Source organism: Sceloporus occidentalis, unplaced genomic scaffold, assembly GCF_023333645.1.
Source record: "Sceloporus occidentalis isolate IW3139 unplaced genomic scaffold, rSceOcc1.0.p SCAF_5, whole genome shotgun sequence".
Taxonomy (NCBI): Eukaryota; Metazoa; Chordata; class Lepidosauria; order Squamata; family Phrynosomatidae; genus Sceloporus; species Sceloporus occidentalis.
This window is the reverse complement of record NW_028316985.1, coordinates 140,895,617-140,918,022: the sequence shown is the minus strand read 5'-3', so window position 1 is coordinate 140,918,022 and position 22,406 is coordinate 140,895,617. Positions and strand designations below refer to the sequence as shown.

The following is a 22,406-nucleotide window of genomic DNA, read 5'->3' as shown; positions in this document are numbered from 1 at the left end:
GGAAACTGAGGATGTGTGTGTTATATTCAGAGACATTGATGTGTTAGTCTGAAAAATCAGTATGCAAAGGGGCATTCTAGCACCTTTGAGATTAACTGATAGAAAGAAGCTGGTAGTATGAACTGTAATAGATTTGAGCCTACTTGCATCTGAGGAAATAGGCTTGTCTATGAAAGTTCATGCTACCAGCTTCTTTCTTTCAGTCTCAAAGATGCTACTTTGCAGTACCCTTTGCATACTGATTTCCTGTAGAGATATCGTTCTCCTTTTCTTCCAGCTTTTCAGGCTCCATGACCACCAGCCATTACCTGTGTGAGTTATAGGTGCAGGACAGACCGCTCGCAAAGGGTGGCCTGCCGGCGGCCTAATTTCCTCCAAAGGGAAGCCGCAGCCACCAAACCACTCAGCTTCCCTCCAGAGGAAAAAGAACCTGGAAAAAACAGGAACTTTTTGCACCACAAGACCAACGTAACGAGTGCGCCACTGGCAATGTGTGGATGACACATGACACGTACGTAACAATGGCAGCGCCTGCGTACACGGGACCCACCATTGTTACAGCACCATGTCGTGCTAGGGTTAGGGACCGTGCAGTTGCTGCGCGGTCCCTAACCCTAAAACTGGTGTCAGCACGGCACATTTGCGCGGTCTGTACCGTGCCATAGATAGATTTTTAAAGTTTGTAATGTTTCTGATGTACAACAGTAGCTCTTGTCACTCGTTGCCAGATACTACTTGCAGTTCAGCATTGTTTGGAATTTAGACCTAAATACAGTGCTCCCTTGCTTTGCTGGGCTTTGATTCCAGGGCCCATGGATACCAAAATTGCTCAAGTCCCATTGAATACAGTGACATAGTAAAATGGTTTCCCTTACATAAAATGGCAAACTCAGGTTTGCTTTTTGGATTTTGAATTTTTAGAATATTTTCAAGCTGTGGATGGTTGAATCTGTGGATAAAAAAATCCATGGATATGGAGAAAGTTAACAGTGAAACAGTTTGTAAACATCAGTAGAATGCTATGCCCTCTCTTCACTCAGAAGGTGAAACTGATAACCAGAATAGATTACATGGACTGTGTGTGTGTGTGTGTGTGTGTGTGTTGATTGTCCTGTGTGTCATGAGAAATATGCTTTGTACTAGTGATACAAAAGAGTGGCTAACACATTGATGTGGAATGCACTTTCGTCACTTCTCATGCTTTTTAGACTATCATCTTTCACTAGCTTGAATACTAAGTTTGTTCTGTCTGTATGGTGCTGGGATGATGTGGCTTTCTGCTTTCCTACATTGTTAGAATTTTGATGCTAGGGATTGCACTATGTAACATGTACATGCAAAGCAGGTTTACAGCCAAAACTAAAAATGAAGCAATACTGTGTAAGTTTTTAAATCATCATCATCATTATTATATTTTGTCATTATTATTACAATTATATCATTGGTGTTTGTGTAATACTATTATAATACCACCTACTTGTAATCTTTCTTCAGACCTTCAAGTGACTGTAAAATCATTTTATCTGACAGTAGTCTTTAGAAAATGGTTTAAATGTGAGAGAGACCTATCCCTGCCTGTTAATAACCAACCAAAGCAGAAAATGTTAAGTTGTGTAAAGCTTACATTTTGTAATGTTGGAGCAAGTGCTTATGATCTGCAAATTCATATTAGTTCCTTTCTGTTGCAACAGGTATTGTGCAGTCCTCCACATTGTAGGACTGAACCTCCCAGGCTTCCTCACAATTGACTATACTGCCTATGTCATCTGGGAGTTATAATTGTATAATTTCTGATGGGCTGGATTATCCCCATCCCTGCTCTGTTGCATATCAGCTAGAAGTCACATGAAATAGTCATAGGTTCTAGACTGACAGAAATGATCTGTAACTGTTGTGCAAAATTTCCTGATGCTGACTAGTGATGAGCTGTCTATTTTATTATGCAGCCAAATAATTTTAAGAATTTGTACACATTGATGTAACTACTGTACACCCCCCCCCAAGAGGGTAGTAGAGTTTTCCATCTTAAGGCTTATTTTACATGTTCCACTTAAATGTTACCTTGCTAAATAATGATTGCTTGAGGATAGATTTAGTGTAGAACTACTGAATGTGTTTATACATGAGAAAAAGCTCTGATGATCCTTGTGATCCCTTCTCCATACACTGTATTTTGAAACTTCTTACTTTCACCCAATTATAATTTGCCATCTTATAAACCAATTACAAATCGTGGAGTTGGAGCGAGGTAAATATGGACAGTGAGGGAGCTGCTGCAGTCACCTGCAACAGTTGTGGTATGTTTATATTTTTGCCTGTGGATATGGATAACCTCACCTGCACCAAGTGCAAGGTGGTATCCTTATTGAAAGAGAAGGTCCAGCAGCTAGAGGCCTGGGTAAGTACACTTCAGCATATCAGGGAGCGAAAGGTTTTCCTGGACAGAATAGAATGGACGGTCCTGGATGGGACACAAAAAGGAAGTTTCTGGAGAGGAGGTCAGTTCACATACATAGGAAGTAGACAGTTGGAGGAACATGGCAAGTAGAAGTAGAGAAACCAGGGATTGTTCTGGGAGCTTGCAGCTACATAATTGATTTGAAGTTCTTTCCCTTATCAGGGATGATGAGGAAGAGCAGCAGGGCCAGTTATTAGGGGAAGCACAGGGGATCTTGGGAGTATTACTACAGGGAACAGCTGCTGCTAAGCCTTGGAGAGGCATGTGGAGGTGGTAGGGCACTCTTTACTGAGGAGTACGGGATTAGTGGTTTGTGAGCCTGACAAGATGATTACGTGGAGATGATGGCAAAATGCTAACGGGACAGAGAAAAGACAGAAATACTCAACACCTTCTTTGCCTCAGTCTTCTTACAAAAGGAAAAGGGTGTTCAACCTGAGGAACATGGAGCAGATGATGTAGTAGGGGAAATACATCACAGAATAAGTAAAGAGGTAGTACAGGAATACCTGGTCAATCTAAAGGGTGAAGCAGACTGGCACAATAGGTTGGCTTCAGGGTGGCATGGGGATGTGGTGTTCAGACAACACATGCCCTAAAGCTGCCCCCAAGCCAGCATCATGCCGCCCGCCCACCCACATAGCAGGCACCATTGTAGTGCTCCAGCAGCATGGCGTTTATACACTGCATTGAAGGAGTGCTGAAAGGCCACTGCCACGGTGGAAAAACTAGTTTTTTGCCGGCTCAAAGAGGAGCAACTTTCTGCCACTTCTCTGAGCCAGCAAATAGCTGGATTTGGGGCTGTGGCATGCGGTTGCCACAGCCCCAATCCAACATTCAAAGGGGCAGCATCAAGCTGCCCCTTCAGAGATGTCTGTTTTGGCCCCTAATGAATTTAAGTCTCCAAGACCAGATGAACAACATAGAAGGATGTTAAAAGAACTGGCAGAAGTAATCTCGGAACCACTGGCAATAATCTTTAAGAACTCCTGGAGAACAGGAGAAGTACCACCAGCCTGGAGGAGGGCAAATGTTGTCCCCATCTTCAAAAAGGGAAAAAAGAGGAACCAAACAAGTATTGCCCAGTTAGCCTGACATCAATTCCAGGAAAGATTTTAGAGCAGCTCATTAAACAGAGTCTGCAAACATTTGGAAGGGAATGCTATAATCACAAAAAGTCAACATGGTTTCTGAGAAACAAGTCATGCCAGACTAATGTAACCTCTTTTTTGATAAAAATTACCAGCTAGGTACGTGAAGAAAGTTCTGTGGTTATAGCATATCTTGATTTCAGTAAGGTCTTTGAGAAGGTCCTTTATGATTTTCTTGTAAAGAAGCTAGTAAAATGTGTGCTAGACAGTGCAACTGTTAGATGGATCAGTAATTGGTTGACCAGCTGAACTCAAAGGGTGCTCAGCAATAGTTCCTCTTCATTCTGGAGAGAAGTGACCAGTGGGGTGCCACAGAGTTATGTCCTGGGCCCAATGTTATTCAACATCTTTATCAATGACTTGAATGAAAGATTAGAGGGCATGCTTATCAAATTTGCAGATAACACCAAATTAGGAGTAGCTAATACCCCAGAGGAGAGGATCAAAATTCAAAATGACCTTAAGAGATTAGAAAGCTGGGCCAAAACTAACAAAATGAACTTCAGGGAGAAATGTAAGGAACTGCACTTAGGCAGAAAAAATAAAATCCATAGATTTAGAATGGGGGACACCTGGCTTAACAAGCTACATGGGATCTAGAAGTCCTAGTAGATGAGAAATTGAACATGAGTCAATAGTGTGATGCGGCAGCTAAAAAAGCCAATGCGATTTTAAGCAGCATCAATAGAGGTATAGTCCCTAGATCAAGAGAACTAACAGTGCCACTCTATTCTGCTTTGGTCACGCTTCACCTGGAATACTGTGTCCAGTTCTGGGCAGCACAATTCAAAAAGGATGTCGACAAGCCGGGGTGTGTTCAGAGGAGGGCATTCAGTATTGTGAAGGATGTGGAAACCATGCCCTATGAAGAGAGACTTAGAGACCTGGGTATGTTTAGCCTGGGGAAGAGAAGGTTAAGAGATGATGTGATAGCCCTGTTTAAATATTTGAAGAGGTGTTATATTGAGGTTGGAGCAAGCTTGTTTTCTGCTGCTCCAGAGAATAGTACCTGGAGTAATGGATTCAAACTACAGGAAAAGAGATTCCACCTTAAAAAAACATGACAGTAAGAGCTATTTGACAGTGGAACACGCTGCCTTGGAGAGTGGTTGAGTCTCCTTTTTTGGAGGTTTTTTAAACAGAGGCTGGATGGTCATTTGTCGGGGTGCTTTGATTGTCAGTTTCTGCATGGCAGGGAGCTTGACTGGAAGGCCCTAGTGGTCTCTTCCAACTCTATGATCCTGTGATCCATTTTGTGAACAGAAGCTACTGGGATCTAGCAGAGGCTTCCCCTGAGGAAAGCAATGGAGATGATATTTGCAGATTCCTCTCCCCCTCCTCTCAGCTGTCTCTCATTCTGCTGTGTTCCCTCAAATCGCCAGAGTAGCTTTTTAGTGGATGCAAGGTAAGAGAAAGTTGAGAGAGATCTCTCCTTCCAGTGTGAATAGAACTTACTAAAACACAATCTAGGTTCAACTCATAGTTTGCCCTTTTGGGTTGCATGACAAATCATTTTGCTGTAAACAGTTAGTAGAAGTCTCTGATAGCTGCACATGAGGTATCAAGTGAGAAGAAAAATAGAAAGGAATACATGAAACATAATGGTTATAATTTGGCAGTGAGGCTGAACACTGGCTCTGACACATGATCTCTGTACTTTCAGTATTTATATTTGTTTCTTAAGATATTAGAAATAGTGTAAAGTGGAAGTAATGGGGCATACATCCTGCCTTATACAGAACAAGATGGACTGGCAGATAAGATTCTCATGTTTCATAGCCCTGCATAGTAGTCACCTTTAAATCTCTATCCCACCTATAACAAGGTGGAAGTAAAAATTTATGGTAAAAATAAGAACTGTGATCTGTGTCAACTGATGACTTGGTTGCTAGGTGAGATATATAGGTGGAATAGAGATTTAGAGGTGGCTGCTTAGAGATTTAGAGGTGGCTGCTTCCACCTTGTTATAGGTGGGATAGAGATTTGAAGGTGGCTACTTGAATGTGCACAATATGGTTAAAACTGTGTCAGAAAATACCTTACTTTACTTACATGTGCATTCAGTTGAGAATACTGATGCTACATTACACCATAAGATGTAGCCTGACATCAATTTCAGATGAATTGCTTCTATACAATTCTTGTATAATGGAGAAAAAACTGGTTTTCCTTGCTGGCTGCCAGCTTAAATTTCTGTTTCCCATTAGTGACTATATTTGTGGAACCTTAATCTTGGTAAGTCAGAGATGCATAGAATCATGGAAAACCACAATCACTGTGAAATGTGCAATTTGCAATGTAAGGTTGCTTAACTTCCTGACTTCTAGGAGGAACAAAGTGTGCTAGTAGTTACTACATTTTTGGAAAATGCTTGCCATTTCTATGCAACTAAAGATATTTGAATCTTTGGATAAAAACTCAGTGGATAAGGAAGGCCAACTGTAACTGTATATGAATAAAATATTTTGTTTAGCATGTGTATATTTTCACTTGCACATTAATGTACAGTATATCCATATTTTAACATTTACAAGGACATAACATCAAGTTAGAACATTTTATTTAAACAAATTCATTATTGAATTCAAAGCATGTGTAAATTTTACACATAAATAAAGTTTGGGAAAAGAAAGAGTAGGAGGGATCAAAGCCTGCAAGTCTTGTGCCCCTCCTGGGAGTCTTGCCCCACCATTTGAGAACCACAGGTCTAATTCTTTCAAGATCCCAATGAAAAAACTCCTCCTCCCTCGGTTAATCATAGGATGGAAACTTCCATGGACAGGTTGGGGGAATTTTTATTAGGATCATGGGGAAATTACATGTAATTAACATGATGTGTCTGACCCAGCTTCGTACCCAGATAAAATATTTATTAGACCCAACTAAACATTGCTGAATACTGTAGTGAACAAACTCCTCTGGGTTTTCCAGAGCTTCTCATCAGGCTAGATGCCACGGTAACTATTTTGGGTGGCTAATAGCTACAACATAAAGCCAGCTCTTGTCTGTCCACTTTACTCTTGGGTTTGTGTATCATCCAGGTTGATGAAGTGTTGTGGAGAATCCAGAACTCTTCATAACACTCTGACCTTTGGATTAGTTGAGGTATTTTTGATTTTTTTAAACTAGCTATAGTTTTCCCCCCCTTATGAAATAGTACATGCATCCTTTGCTTTTTTGCAACTGATCTATTTTCTTCCTGTCTGAGGAAAACAGAGGTTTCTAGTAGTTGGAAACCATGCCTATTAGGAGCTTTCTAGGGATATTGGTAGGAGGTGGCGTGATAGCCATGTTTAAAATTTTGAAAGACTGTCATATTGAAGATGGAACAAGCTTGTTGTCTGCTACTCCAGAGACCAGTACATGGAGCAATAGATTCAAATTACATGAATAGAGATTCCACCTAAACATTAGGAAGAATTTCCTGGCTGTAAGAGCTGTTCAAGAGTGGAATACACTGCCTTGGAATGCGGTAGTGTCTCCTTATTTGGAGATTTTTAAACAAAGGCTGGATGGCCATCTATCGGGAGTGACTTGATTTTGTGTTCCTGTATGCCAGGGTGGCCCTTGTGGTCCCTTCCAACTCTGATTTTAAAACATAATTCTGAAACTGTTCTTCAGGCATGTAGCTTTGAGGGCAGGAAAAATAACCTTACTATATAAGAATATGTGGGAATCTCAGCATGGCATGTAGTTAAGGATAGATCAGTCAAGATCATAATCTGCATAATGGTGCTTACAAGTGAAGAGAAATTTAAGTACACTTCCCTCTGGGATAGGGTTGCCATAAGTCAGGACCTCCAAACCGGGACAAATGTAGGGCAAATGTAGGACAACCTTTTCAAATGTAGGGCACATTTTATAAAAATGGAGGACATGCGGAAAAAATTGATGCTTTTTAAAAATGTTAATATAAATGCATGTTTCTTAGGCATGATCAAAATGGAGGACATTTGGGCATTATTCCTAGTCAGATGGCAGAAATGGACTTCCTTTTCTGCCCAAACCAACCCCCTCCATTCCAAAACACACACAACAGCACATTTGGGCACTTCCCGTGGCTTTACTTAACATGGCCTCTTGCATAGTTCAGAGGCTTATTCCATAATCAAACCCCTTGAGTTTAACACTTAGCATGGTTTAACATGGCTATGCATATTGAACATGTCAAGGTGGTTTCACAAGAAGTGGATTTGCCGTTTCAGGTTTCTTGCACCAACTCTACTTCTCAGAAGTGTGTACTTAGTCAAGGGACTTTGATTTTTTTTCACTGCACATGAGTTTGTAAAAATCAGAGCAGCTAACATTGGCCATGCCTGAGAGGCTTGCTGATATCAATATCACCATCACCATCATCACCATCATTGTCACAACAAGGGAGACTTGTTAGCATTAAAAGCACAAAAAATACACCAAAACCACACTTTGGAAGGTGACACTCTCTCAACTTCAGAAGCTGACTCAAATCACATCATCACCACACTATCCTTGTCGAAGCAAGGGACAATTGTTAGCATTAAAAGCATCAAAAATACACAGAAAAGGCACTTTAAAATGCACTTTAAAAATACAGTTTAAAAAATACAGCTTAAAAATGCACTTTAAAAATACAGTTTAAAAAATACAGCTTAAAATGCACTTTAAAAATACAGCTTTAAAATGCACTTTAAAATACAGTTTAAAAAATACACCTTAAAAATGCACTTTAAAAATACAGCTTTAAAATGCACTTTAAAATACAGTTTAAAAAATACAGCTTAAAATGCACTTTAAAAATACAGTTTAAAAATACAGCTTAAAAATGCACTTTAAAAATATAGTTTAAAAATACAGCTTAAAATGTACTTTAAAAATACAGCTTAAAAATACAGCTTAAAATGCACTTTAAAAATACAGTTTAAAAATACAGCTTAAAAATGCACTTTAAAAATATAGTTTAAAAATACAGCTTAAAATGTACTTTAAAAATACAGCTTAAAATGCACTTTAAAATACAGTTTAAAAATACACTTTAAAAATACAGCTTTAAAATGCACTTTAAAATACAGTTTAAAAAATACAGCTTAAAATGCACTTTAAAAATACAGTTTAAAAAACACATACAGTACTTCCTCCTTCTCCTCCTCTTCATCCTCCTCCTCCCTGGCACCAAAAAAGGGCAAAGGAAATGGCCCTTTCCTTTCCCCTCTGGCTGCAGCCCAGCCCAACAGAGGAGGAACTCCTCCTCCTGAGTCTGGCTGGCCAATGGGGGCAGACTGGGGCTGGAACAGCCCCGCCCCCTGCCAGCCCTCACAGGCTCAGGCCTGGAGAGCCCAGCCTCAGGAGGAGGAAGTCCTCCTCATTAGCCCTGCGTGCAGCTCTGCAAGGGCCAGCAAAGGCAACCTCATCCACCCGGGACAAGGAGGAAACCGTGCAGGGACGCCCCCTAGTGGTCAAAACCCGGGATTGTCCCGCCCCCAGCCGGCTTATGGCAACCCTACTCTGGGAGCAATACTTTGTCCAAGGACATTTGCATTGATTGTTCTGCCATTCACAACTTGCCTTTTCATTCTCCTCTCCTGAAAGTTACTCCTTAATCCCAAATTCTGCCTTGGGACAGTTATAAATATGCCTGTTTAAGCATCAGCAATTTGGTCTCGCCTGAGGTCAGACATACACTGTGTTCGTATCTTGTTGACTCCTCAGCGTTGCTAGCCATGCCACAATCCCCAGACAGCTTGCAGAGCCACTTTTCTTTTGAACTGGGGCTGCCCAGCTGTAATTGGTACAGTATTGCCCTCTACAACCCCTTAAGTCATTATCTGCTACCACCTTCCATTTAGTTATTTCTCAGATGTGTGTGTCTTTGTGTGAATGGTTATTTGTTTGGGATCATAAATAAAACTACTTTTGGAATGTGCACTCTGGAGTTCTGTTTCTCAGAACTGATATACACATGCTTAATCACCACTTTGAGATGCCCAAGCCCTTTCGGGTGATTTAACTGAGGTAATAGAATTCCCTTATTGATTATTAATTGTGGGTGTCCTCTCGGAATGCTGACATTTTGAGTAACATTTTCTCATATAGAAATCAGTATGAGGTTAAGAACAGAGAGCCCTTAGCCACTATTAATCCACTGGGAAGAATGATTGCAACTGACATGATTATTAATTTTTTTATGTACCAAAGTTAATTCTTTTATAAGAGATTGGGTTTATGTAGCATTAGGACTGGCAGTGACTTCGCAAGAGTTCAACAAGTGTAAGCTGCATTCATTTTCTTTCCTAACGCAAGGCAACAAGATGTTGCTCAGTGTAATGTAATACATGTGATTCAGTTTCATCATGTCAGTTGTAAAGGATGTTATCTTGTGTAGATAACATGCACAGTGCGACAGAAATACTCTTTATTAGATCCAATATAATAATTTAGAATGTTTTGTAAAATTTTGACATTAATGTTTCTGTTCCTCTACAAAATGCAATTAAAAATTAAAAGCTTAAAATATTTTACTTGTGTAATCCTTAACTTTGTGTGCTGAAGGCATATGAAATCTAAGTGTTCAGACTTGGAGCTATCCTAGATCTCATATGTTCAAATGTAAATGCATTCTGAAAGTTTTGAACAGTTGTAATCTCTTTACCTTCCACATATTTCTACTTAAAGGAGGTGGTTGGACAAAAATACAGTGTGTCTGTGCCATACACGGGCACACTATACGTGGCTTCAAGCTTATGCTGATACTACACGACAATTAAATAAATGGTGTGTGTGCCCATGGTACATTCACCGCGTGCATGCATCCCATTGTTTGCATTAGGGTGTGAGCATACGTGGAAAGGATCCCCCATGTAAGGGAAGGGCCTACTGTATCTACTTATATGTAAGTATACAGTCCTCCCTCTGTTCTCGTGGCTTTGGAATCTGTGTTCATTGCTTATGTGCGAGGGACAAATGGAGCGGGAACTATTGGGGCGCGTGCCTGAGGCGTGTGCACACTCTCTCCCACAGCTGCACATTTATATTCAAGCCAATGGGGCTTGAATATATGTGAAACTCTGTTTTTGCTCTGTGAAAACAGCAAGATGACTCTATATACATTTGGAGAAATTTCAGTTTAAGGCCGATGGTTCTCTACTTTTTCTAGTGGTCTAGAATAGTTGTTCGGTCTTCAGTCTCTTGTGGAAAAGAGAAATTAAGTTTTGAGGTGGTTATCCTAAAAGGTAGGGGCTAAATGCACAAAATGATTTGTATTATATAGAAGTGTGCTTTAGATTTGGATCCAGAACAGAAATGACCCATAATTTAGGCAGATTTGCAAGAAGTCCAAATTGAAACAAGGGTCTCTGAAACAGAATGAATCAAAATCTGGGCATTTCTGAAGACTTGTTAACATGTTTTTTGTGGGTTTTTCAGGCTATGTGGCCATGTTCTAGAAAATTTTCTAGAACATGGCCACATAGCCCAAAAACCCCACAAAAATCCATGGATGCCGGCCATGAAAGCCTTCAACTTCACAGACAGTTTTGATTTGGGAAGATGCAGAGCTGAGCTGTTGGCAGTGCATTTCCCATAACTGATTGCTTTCTCTCAAACTCTATATAAGGAGAATACTAGAGCGAGAGGAAAATGAAGGGATGTTGTTTTATTACTGTAATAATAGTAAATACTTTATAAGAGCTCTGCAGTCCCAATTCTATGGGAGAAGGTTATTGCTTTTGCTAGTTCTGTCTTACAGGGCAGGGGTGTTTGAAGTATGGTTGTCTTTTGACCTCTGTATAATCCATGGTTATTTTTTACCCAACTCTTGATGGGCTTTCTGTAATTCTGATGTGGGTTTTGACTTTGCAGACTTTGGATTTTTTGCCACTTACATGCACATTGGGGAAAAGGGAGGGGGGAAGAAAACTGCTCCCATCCAGTTTGAACCATCCTTTCCAGCAAAATTGGTACAACTAAAACCAGAACAACTACACTTCTGGAATCTGCAGGTTTCTTAAACAGGGTAATCTTTATTTTATTTTCATAACAGTAGAGTGATGAATATATCCCTTTAAAAAAAAACAAGCTTCAAACTGCAAAGATTTGTATTGCATAAACATCCTGTTCCTCTTCATTTAAGATGTGGAGGAAGACTTTATCCCTTCAGAAATAGCCATCATAATTGTGAATTTCATCCATTTCTGTTGAGAAAAGAAGTTCATGGTAGTTTAATTTATTTAAATACTGTATAGCCCCAAATCCTGAAACTTATTTGTCTGCTGTTCTGTGGGCATAATTCAGTCATAAGAGGGTACTAGGCATGCAAGTTTCATAAACAGATAAACAAAAAACAATTAATAACCCTGTACTGATTTATAATAATAGTATTTGGAGCAAAACCTTGGATTTCCAAACAAATTTAAATCCAAACAGATTTAGATGCAAAGTCAGATGTAAGACATCTGAATCAGGTTGAGCTAAATCAGTGTCCAGTCTGAATTTTGTTGGTCTGAACAGCACAGTTCTTGAATTGATGCAAATTCCTTTGAGTTTAAACAAGTAGTTTTAAAATTTTACAAGATATTTAGGTAAAATATTTTATCTGTTTTAATAGTATCTGTTTTGTAATGAATTTTAAACACATTTTACTAAGCTGTTTTTAAAATGTATTTATTTGCACTTAATTATACCCCTTACACACTGTTTTACTTTAATATGGTTTGTGCATATTTTCGAAGAAGGAGTGTTTAAGATGTTTATAACTGTTGTGGTGTTTTGTTTGGTTTTGTTGTTGTTGTATTGCTGTTTTGCCTTATTGTTAACTCTAATAAAGGCTTGACTGACATTAAGGTATTGTTCAGATAATTTGAACTTGCAAGTTTAAATAAATGATCCCAAGTGTCATGAGGAAGTCGTAAAAGTTGCTAGAAACAAAATTCACCATCCTTGTACTGTTTTGTTTATGTTACTGTACTGCTTTATGAAAAAATGGTGCATTTTAGTTGATAGCAAAGTACTACAAAATTACACTAGAAACAGGGCCAACAATACAGGTTAAAGTACTTGAAATTAGATAGGACAATTGGGGATTGGTTAGAAGGTTACTGGAGAAAGCGAGCAGAAAGGAATACCATATATACTCAACTATAAGTTGAGAAATTTATGGCTTAAAAGTGACCCTAAAATCCTGGGTCAACTTATATATGGGTCAATACACTAATACTACTTAGAAAAGTCCTGAAACAAGCAAGCCTGATTCCCCTGGGGGACATGTTTCTCTCTCTCTCTCTCTCTCTCCTCTTTCTCAGTCCGATCAGCAAGGCTTCTCTTTCGATGGAAGAAACTCCCATTTAACACCACTTGCTTCCTTTCCCAGTCCCATCTGCAAGGCTTCTCTTTCCATGGAATAAACACTTCATTTAACACCACTTCCTTCCCTTCCTAATCCGATTTGCAAGCCCTCTCTTTTCATCAAATAAACCCCCTTTTAACTCCACTTGCTTCCCTTTTCAATCTGATGTTAAAACCTCTCCTTCATCACCTGGGAATGGGTGTTGGGTGGTCGGGAGAGGTCCAGAGAAGGAGAAGGAGGTGCAGAAGCCCCCTAAGTTTTACCCTTGACTTATCCACAAGTCTTATCAAAATCTATAATTTTGACCCTGAAACCTTCCCTTGACTTACACATGAAGTCGACTTGTACACAAGTATATACGGTAATGTCTTTTTCTCATCCTGAAACTTCTCTCTATAGCATAGAAAAGAGGGCTTTTTAAAACCTTACAGCAAACATTTCCTTGGCTTTAATCCTTCTAATGAATACTAATTTTAGGATATTGTAAATACTCAAGAGCTCAAGTGGGCAGATTTCCCTTTCTCTTTTTTATTTTCTTTCTCTGCCTCAATTGTTCTCTGCCATATATTCAAAAGAGCACACCCCCTTGGAACAACTTTGAGATATTCTGTTTCTTTTAATTTACTACCAAATAGTCTTCTATGTATCTAAGATGTTCTCCTGGATGTTACCAAATTGCACTAAAATTGATTTTAATAGGGAAATTTATTTAGCCCAATAAGGAGCAACGAGAGGGCTTTTGGGCAGCATTAAAAGCCACGACCCTCAGCCTATGTATATTGGTTCCAAACCAGTAGAACCAAATGTAGTTTTACTTATACAGTAAAAAGATTTCACACAGCAACATACACACACATGCACGAACTAATGATGTGAAAGGTGGGAGCTGGATGGCAATTCAGAGGGATAAGCTATACATTACCAGTTTCAGAGGCCAGGCTCCAGTTGGGGAATAGCTGGAGAGTGGATTGGACTCAGATCACTACCTGGGATGCAAGTTGCCTCAGCGATACTGAGATGTCTAGCAGAAATCCAACAGTGTGTGTGCCTGATTTCAACTGTGAAATTGGAATGGCAGAAATGATCATTTATGTAGAGTAAAAGTTTATTCTCAAGAATTTTACTTATGTTTTCCAGGGGAAAGAATAGTCAGAAAGGTGTGAAACCAGACAAGAGATGCAACATCTTAAATCAAAGGTATTACCTCTGGATGCTAATATCCTTTGATTTCCACCCCTTTGGAACTGTCAGGCACATTTTCCCCATCACTACACTCCCCTAATAATAAAATAAAAAATCAATTTCAAATGATGCATTTTTCTGCTTACATTCCCTAGGGCCAATGTCTTTGTGTAAGCAGACTATTTCATTTCACTGGGGCACCCTTCCATGGTTGCCATCTCTTCTTATATAGAGTTTGATATCAGAGTTTCATAAGGGGTGATGCAGGAATATTCAGTGTACTAACATGGGTATACACTACTTCACTACTTGTGATAATTTTTTTGGTAGTCTTGTTTTGCTTTCAAAGTTATGGCAGGGAACTACTCATGTTTTGGAGGTGTTAAGAGTGTGTAAAATAGCATTTCTTGGTGTCAGAAATTACCATAATGTTGGGAATAATGTATTTCTTTCTTCGCCAGTTTGTACAGCTGACTGCACTAAGTGGAGTTAAATTGGCAGCATATATTTTAATAGAAGAAACATTTATATTAGACAGTACAGCCTGTGTTCATATCAGTGGAATTGCTACCCACAGATTTAACAATTTGCGGATGGTAAGCATCTGTTTTTCTTAATAGTAGTGGCTGTGCTAACAGGTGTGCACACGCTGTGCCACCAGTAAGAAAAATGAGAGTTGAGCATGCACAGATTTGGGTATCTATGGGCGGTTCCGGGATGGATGCCTTGGAGATATGGAGGTCTGACTGTACTTGTAAAAATGAAATGAAGTATCAGTCATATGGTAAGTCTGAAAATTTAAATATCTAAAGTGCGGGTCGGACGGCGCGATAGGGCACCCTCGTCACGTGCGAGGGGCGACGCTTTCAGATGCCCCTCGCACGTGATGAGGGTGTCAAAATGGCGGCACCCTGCACAGATGTGCGGAGCCATTTTGACGCAACGGACACTTAGCATCCGCATGTCGTGGCGCTATAATGACATCACAAGTGCACTATTGGCGCACTGCGGTGTCATTATGGTGCCACAAAAAGAACCTGCTTTTTGTGGGTTCTCTTTGCTGCGCGAGGAAGCCACACGGTTTGTCCGCTGCAGCTTCCTCGCGCAGCAAAACAAGGCATGGGTAAACCGCCCTTTTTGGGCAGTTAGTACTCCGCCTAAAATATCATACAGGTTGAGTCAGCCTTTTCTGGAATTCAAAAATAAGATATACTCCAAAACCAAAACTTTTTTCATGGGTGTCTGAGATAATGACACCTTTGCTTTTTCACTGTATACAAACCTTGTTTAATGCACAAAATATTTTTAAATATTGTATAAAATTATCTTTTTGGTTATGAGTATAAGATGTATATGAAAGAAACAAATTTTGTGTTTACGCTTGATCCCATCTCTAAGATATCTCATTATGTACATATATGCAAATACAGGTATTCCAAAGTCCAATAAAAATAAAAAAAATCCAAGATCTGAAACACTTCTGCTCCCAAGCACTTTGGATAAAAGATACTCAATCTCTGGTTTGTACTTAAATTATTTCAGCTGCTGGTATAGAGTATTTTGACTTTGTGGTGCTTCCATTTGTCTGCGGTTGTTGATTAGAAATAGTAGAAGTAGAACTTGTAGTTTTGTTTTTAGTAGCTAATTTTAAATAATTAATTTAACTACTTTGTTGTGGTTGTTGTGTGCCTTCAAGTTGTTTCCCATTTATGGCAACCCTTAGTTGAACTTATCACAAAGTTTTCTGGGGCTGAGAGTTTTTGACTCTCCCTAGGTCATCCAGTGGGTTTCCATAGCTGAAGAATGTTTATGTGTTTGAAAGTGCTACAGCAGGTGACTGTTTCCTTCTTCAGTTTGTGCTGATGTGAAAGAACTGTACGTGGTAACATATTTTGAAGTTGCATCTTCTGATTGACGGACATTGTAATGTGTGTGTCTGTCTATCTGTCTCCGTGTATGTCAGTTTGGCAAAGGTTTTCAAGATTTTGAAGAAATCTTAAAACAAATTGTTTGTCTTTAAAACAAATTATTTAGTTGGGATAATTTTAATGCATGCTCAACTTGTTTCATTTCCAGGTATGTCAGAACACAGCGAGAATTCCACAACTGTTGATGGACCTCATCAGGCTCCCGAAGAAGTCCAGTCTGACTCTGAGGTGATTGGGTGATAGATGTGGTTGTGGCTATTTGAAAATCAACCAATCCAGTGACAGGCTCAGACTGGAAAAAACATTTTCAGGCAATTTCTGTTCTAAATCTTTACATATAAAAGGGAAGGCACTGAATCATTTAAAAAAAATATTGACATTGATGATTAATTGGCATTGATGAATCATTAATGATTATTGTGGGCTGTAGTTTTGAGTGGAAAGTGTTACCCGTTTTCATTCCAAATTCAAATCAATCCAATAGACATACTGACTGGGCATGATAGGAATTGCACTTCAATAGCTTCTCAGTATCAGGTTGGGAAAGGTTGCTCCAGGATGCACAGCTTTACCAAAGTTATCTTTCATAAAATATAGTTAAGACTAACCCCATTTTTTCTGTGTTTGGACATATGTTTAAGGCTGGGGTGGATAAACTATAGCCTATGGGATGCATGCAAATTCTACACAGAATTTTGCAACCCTTGAAGCACCCCTGGTGATGTTTAGAACTTCAAAAAGGTTTTTAAAAGTTGTTATACTAAGCCATTGTTCTTTAAAAAATTAATTCCTCATAGCTGTGGCAATGGAGGTTTGTGTGTGCAAGCCCTGGGCATGCACAGACTTATATTTATAATGTTAGCTAAACCATGGTTTAATATTTTGTGTAAATGCAAGCAATGACTGGCTTTCTTATGTGGAATTGGTGGTTAAATATGACCACTGTATGAGAATAAATGTATTGCTTCTGGGGTTTTTTACCAGAAACCAGGCACAGTCTGCTGTTTTGAGGTAGGAGGAAAGCTAATACTCACTGTTCTATACTTGATAAGGTTTAAGCAGTTGCTGTGAGAGAAGGGAGAACAAATTAAGAAACCTTACTTTGTGAATTTACTCTTAAACCTTACAGAGTGGGTGAAAGTTAATTTTCCTTTTGTGAAATGTATTGGTTCAGATATTGTAATTGAAGTCTAGTTTTTTGCCTGTTTATTCAGAAGCACATCTTGCTGGAACTTGTTCTGGAGTAAACATTCATAGCGGAATAAATCTTGGGTGTTAATATTTTGTTTGAGCTAAAAACAATGGGAGGTGAAATGCTATACTAGTTCAGCATGTTAGTCTCTTTCAGTTTCAGCTATGGTTTTCTTTGATTGAATTGTGACTCACAAAACTGGAGTCTCAAGCGAATGAAAGTATCTTCTGTTCTTAAGTAGGGTTTGTATAAGAAATTTGTAGAACTAATTATTTCTGATTTTAGTTTGGCTCTTTGAGATATTTTATGTAGTGTATATGGTAATGTTTACAGATATCTGTGAGCCACCTTGGGTCCCATACGGGAGAATTTCATATAAATGAAATAAATAAGTAAATAGAATACTGTGGCAGTGAAGTTTACATCTGATCTTAAACAAAAAAAAAATATAGAAGGCATACTTGATAATGTAACTGCCAATTGTTTGTTTATAGTGTGGGTTAATGCCATTTTGGTATTTCTTTGTTTCATCTAACTTGCTGAAATGTTCTTTCATCCCTGAAAATAATAATGTATTATTAAGGTAGAACTGGTATTCTCCTGTGGCTTCTTATTCTTCTGTTGTGGTCTTCTGTCATATTGTCTTGGATAAAGTGAATTAGCAGTGTCAGAGATGCTGGCTGTGTGAAAAATTACAATAAATTTCTATTCCTTTAGTAGAAGTATATAAACACAACACTAAATTCTGCATAGATAAGGCATGTAGTTTTCTTTTCTTTTTTAAAGTACATCATCAGTAATGATCTGTGGATTAAACTTGTCTTTATCATTATTTTGCAAGTATGATACAAAGGTATGTCAGAGTTGAAATATGAATACAGGTTGAATCTTCCTTATCTGGAATTCTGAAATCCAAAATATCTGGGATAGTGACATCTTTGCTTTGTGTTGGTTCAGTGTACAAAAACTTTGTTTCACTCACAAAATTATTAAAGATGTTGTTTAAAATTACCTTCTGGCTATGTATATAAGATGCATATAAAACATAAATGAATTTTGTGTTTTGACTTGGGCCCCATGTCCAAAACTGGTGTTCCAACATCTGAAACAACAACAACAACAAAACAAAACAGAAATCCAAATACTTCTGGTCCCAAACATTTTGGAAAAAGGAGACTCAATCTGTACACGTTTCCTGGTAATTATATATTAATGAAGCCTCCTTATTCATGTTCCTTAATTCCAGCACAGATTCAGATTTACCCATGTGGGATTTGTCTGTGTTAATATTCCACTGGAAGCTGAGAATATATAGTTAAAGAATATCTAGGAGAAGCAAAATGAAAATTGTTTGTGTATGCTGCTTAAGTCATCTGTTGACTTTTGGTGACCCCATTAATTCATACAGTTTTCTTAGGACAGAAATACTCAGATGTGGTTTTCCATTTCCTTCCTCTGAAATATATCCTATAGCACCGGTTATTAATTGGTGGTCTCCCATCCAAGTACTAAACAGGGCTGACCCTGCTTAGCTTCCAAGATCAGATTGGATCTGGTGGTTTTGGGGTATTTATGCCAATTACATTAAACTGAAAATGCTCACAAAACATAAGTGTTGCCACTTGAGGGCACTGTATCACCAACATAATGTAAGTTTTCAAGTTTTCAGATGATTGAAGAGTTCCATCTCTCTTGATTTTATATCATAAGATTTATTGTGTTATATTGTTAATTTTGGTTTTATCTTTGTGGACTGCCTTAAAACCTGAGTAAGGAGCTGCCCAGAAATTCCTTTAAAATGTTGTATTAATATTTACTATTAATGTGAGCTACGCAAAAAGCAAAGATCTCTCCCCCCCCCCCCCCCCGAAAAAATCCCAGATTAAGTTGTTGGTAAAGTTCAGGAGAATTTAAATTTTTTACATTGGGGGGGAGGGGGGGGGTGAAAGTTAAGTGCTTTCATAAATACTAGATTAACTAAACAGCACTGAAATGTTTGTGAACAGATGTTAAGTAAGTGCAACCATGCCATAACTGGCTTGTTAGAGCAAGTACTTATTCCAGATTTATAGCTTGCCATACTAGCTGTTCAAACCAAATAGATTTATCTTCTAGTAGAAAGCACCCCCTTCCTTTTTACTTGACAGGATTGGCAAACACCTACAATGGATTTGGTCAGCTAGGATACATCCCGCTTTTGTAAGTGTGCTCTATTTTTAGGCAAATACATGTTTATATTTAATACAATACCAACAAAACAGGGTAGAAAATATTTGCTTTTGTAGCATATAGTAGGCTTCCTTGTACTCTGCTTTCCATTATAGCAAAAATGCTGCACAGGGGGTCCTTTTGAAAAGGATGAGCTGTGGCACAGGGGGCTAAAGGAGAGATGATGTGTCCATAAATCAGGCAAAAGTAGTTGCCAAGAATGGAAGTCCTGCTGGCAACTGTTTTTTCTAGCCACTGAGAATCGTATAATCATAGCATCATAGAGTTGGGAGAGACCCCAAGGGCCATCCAGTCCAACTCCCTGCCATGCAGAAATTCACACTAAAAGCATCCCCAACAGATAGCCATGGAGCCTCTTTTTAAAAAAACCCAGAGAAGGAGACTCCACCACACTCTGAGGGAACGTTTTCCATTGTCAAACAGCTCTTAGTATCAAGAAGTTCCTCCTAATGTTTAGTGGACTCTCTTTTCCTGTAACTTGCATCCATTGTTCTGTGTCCTATTCTCCAGAGCAGCAGAAAACAAGCTTGCTGCATCCTCAATAGGACACCCCTTCAAATACCTACACAGGGCTATCATATCACCTCTTAACCATTTCCTCTCCAAGCTAAACACACCCAGCTCTCTAAGTCTCTCCTCATAAGGCATGGTTTCCAGACCCGTCACCATTTTGGTCACCCTCTTTTGGACACACTCTTCCTCCTCACGCATACACCCAACATCACAGCCTCATCTTCCTCACACCCACAACACAGCCCACCTCATTCAAAATGGCTGCCTAGCTCCCTGTATAGCATTGAGAAGGGAGAGCAATGGTAGGAAGTGGGGAGCAGGAAAGTTTCCTTCTGCCAGGAAGGATTGTTCTTTAGGTTCTCCCTTAAACCAATAAAATCAAGAAGGCAGAGGGATCTGCAGTGATGCATGCGACATGCAAATTTTGTGTAGATAATGAGAGAGAGCCTTCTCAGTGGCTGCTCCCACCCTTTGGAACTCACTACTATGGGAGGCTTTCCTTTCACTTTTTTGTTTAAGCAAAATTTGTTTTTTGTGTAAGCAGCAGAGAAGGTTCTTATTGGGATGCGTGTTTTGTTTTTTAACTTTTGATTGGTTTTAAAATTATTTTATATTATTTAATGATGGGATTTTTAATGAAAAATTTTACTGATAAGGATTTTAACTCATTCTGTTTGGAATCCACCTTGGGCCACTCGGGTAGAAAGGTGATATATAGATATAATAACAATAAAATAAGTCAAGATAGTACTGTAATGATGTATTACTTTTATATTAGTTTAAAGCTATGTGATTAGGGGTTTGACCTGTGTTCTGTAACCTGTAAAAACCGACACCATACTTACTTGAGTCTGACTCACACAATCAGCAGGTGTTAAGTGACAGAGGAAATGATTTGTCAATAAACCAATAATTAATCTGTTTGAAGTACAATATCAAAAATTTACATCTGTTCAGATTAAGCAACAGTATCAGACATACTACAAGACCCTTAAGGTGTGTATGAGAAAAGCATTGGCAGTAAAAGAAAAGAAGTGGATGTTTTTTGGCTCTGTGTATGCGTCTAAGGAGAATTGGGACAAATCATATTTCCACCTGGCATTGTGACAATCAATTATTTGCTTGAGTGGATGCACTTATCTGCCTTCCAGGCATTAATTATTGAGGCTGTACAATCAGTATCAGATGGGTTGTATCTGGTGTGTTAACCTTACATTCTTCTGAGATTATCTCTCGTTTACAGAAGTGATCATTTGTAACCCAGGAATATTTTTGTCCAGTAAAGTTAACTGCCAAGACTGCCCTTTGTACAGTAACTACGAGGCCCAGGTTATTATATAGGTTAGAAATTACTTTAACCATTTACAGTGAGGGTGAACAACTGTGGCCTTCCAGATGTTGCTGACCTGTGATCCTGTTGGTTGTGGATAGTATAGCCAGTGGTGAGGGTGAGGGATGGTTTGAGTTGCAGTCTATTAACTTCAAGGAGGCTTCAGTTGCTGAACAGCATTGGAAGATGGGCCTTGATAAATCAGATGAAGGGTATATACAACATGGGGTGCTGGAGGAATCAATAAATGAATAAACTGTGTTTCATGAAATTGTTATGTGGGGGTATAAACATATGCTCATCAGAGGTCTTGGGATCTTTTCCTCAAACTTTCTCCAAAAGCTACATATTAATAACATTTGGAGAACATTAACATCTCTTTTCATATTGTAGGAGTGCTCAATGGCGCAGGAATCTCCAAAAAATTCAGCAGCAGAGATCTCTGTGACGAGCAATGGAGAACTTGAGGATACACAGGAGCACAACTTTAATAGGGTATGAATTGTATGTGTGTGTGTTTGTCTTGAAGATGCCTATCAACCTGTGGTGACTCCCTGAATTTCATAGGGGTTTTTAAGGCAGGGAATACTCAGAGGTGGTTTGCCAATTCCTTCCTTACCTGTCTCTCATCCAAATAATAATCAAGGCTGACCATGTTTAGCTTCCAAGATTAGACACGATCTGTTGCCTTTAGAATATTACTACTAATTAAATCCCCTAAATTGCCAGTTGATAGTCCATTTGGATTAATGCTTCAGCAATTATATATTTAACAGTCAAACCTCCTTCTGCTTGGAAAAACATGGTTACTGGTAATAAATAAACATCTTAATAATTTAATAAAAGCAACAAAAATTTTAAAACTAAAATGCATATTGGGAAGCTGGAAGGCTATAAGATTGCAATTATTTGCCATTTAGGTTCTTTTTTGTTTGTTTGTTTTCTTTATTTCTTTAAAATGTAATATATTCTGATTAATAAGGGAATAAGAAAATCTAAATATCCAGAGTTATTAATAAATCTTGCAGAAAAATATGGACTGAATTAGCATTACCTAGAATCTAAAAACTTAAATAACTCAATGCAGTTTCTTTTTTAATCTAGTTT

At 38.7% G+C, this 22,406-nt stretch overlaps 1 protein-coding gene across 8 annotated transcripts in view; it reads left to right on the top strand.

Moving 5' to 3' along the window:
• ARFIP1 (ARF interacting protein 1) overlaps nucleotides 1-22,406 on the top strand; it is a 62,665-nt gene that overhangs the window by 3,396 nt on the left and 36,863 nt on the right. For 4 of the 8 annotated variants that reach the window (XM_089525671.1, XM_089525676.1, XM_089525669.1 and 1 more), the window contains exons 2-3: nucleotides 16,184-16,263; nucleotides 21,693-21,794. In XM_089525671.1, the coding sequence (XP_089381797.1) occupies nucleotides 16,186-16,263; nucleotides 21,693-21,794 (180 nt within the window). In that variant the 5' untranslated portion in view covers nucleotides 16,184-16,185. Of the gene's footprint in view, nucleotides 1-4,976; nucleotides 5,015-14,062; nucleotides 14,123-16,183; nucleotides 16,264-21,692; nucleotides 21,795-22,406 lie in introns of those variants that run through there. The other 4 variants (XM_089525674.1, XM_089525673.1, XM_089525670.1 and 1 more) reach the window with 3 other exon arrangements.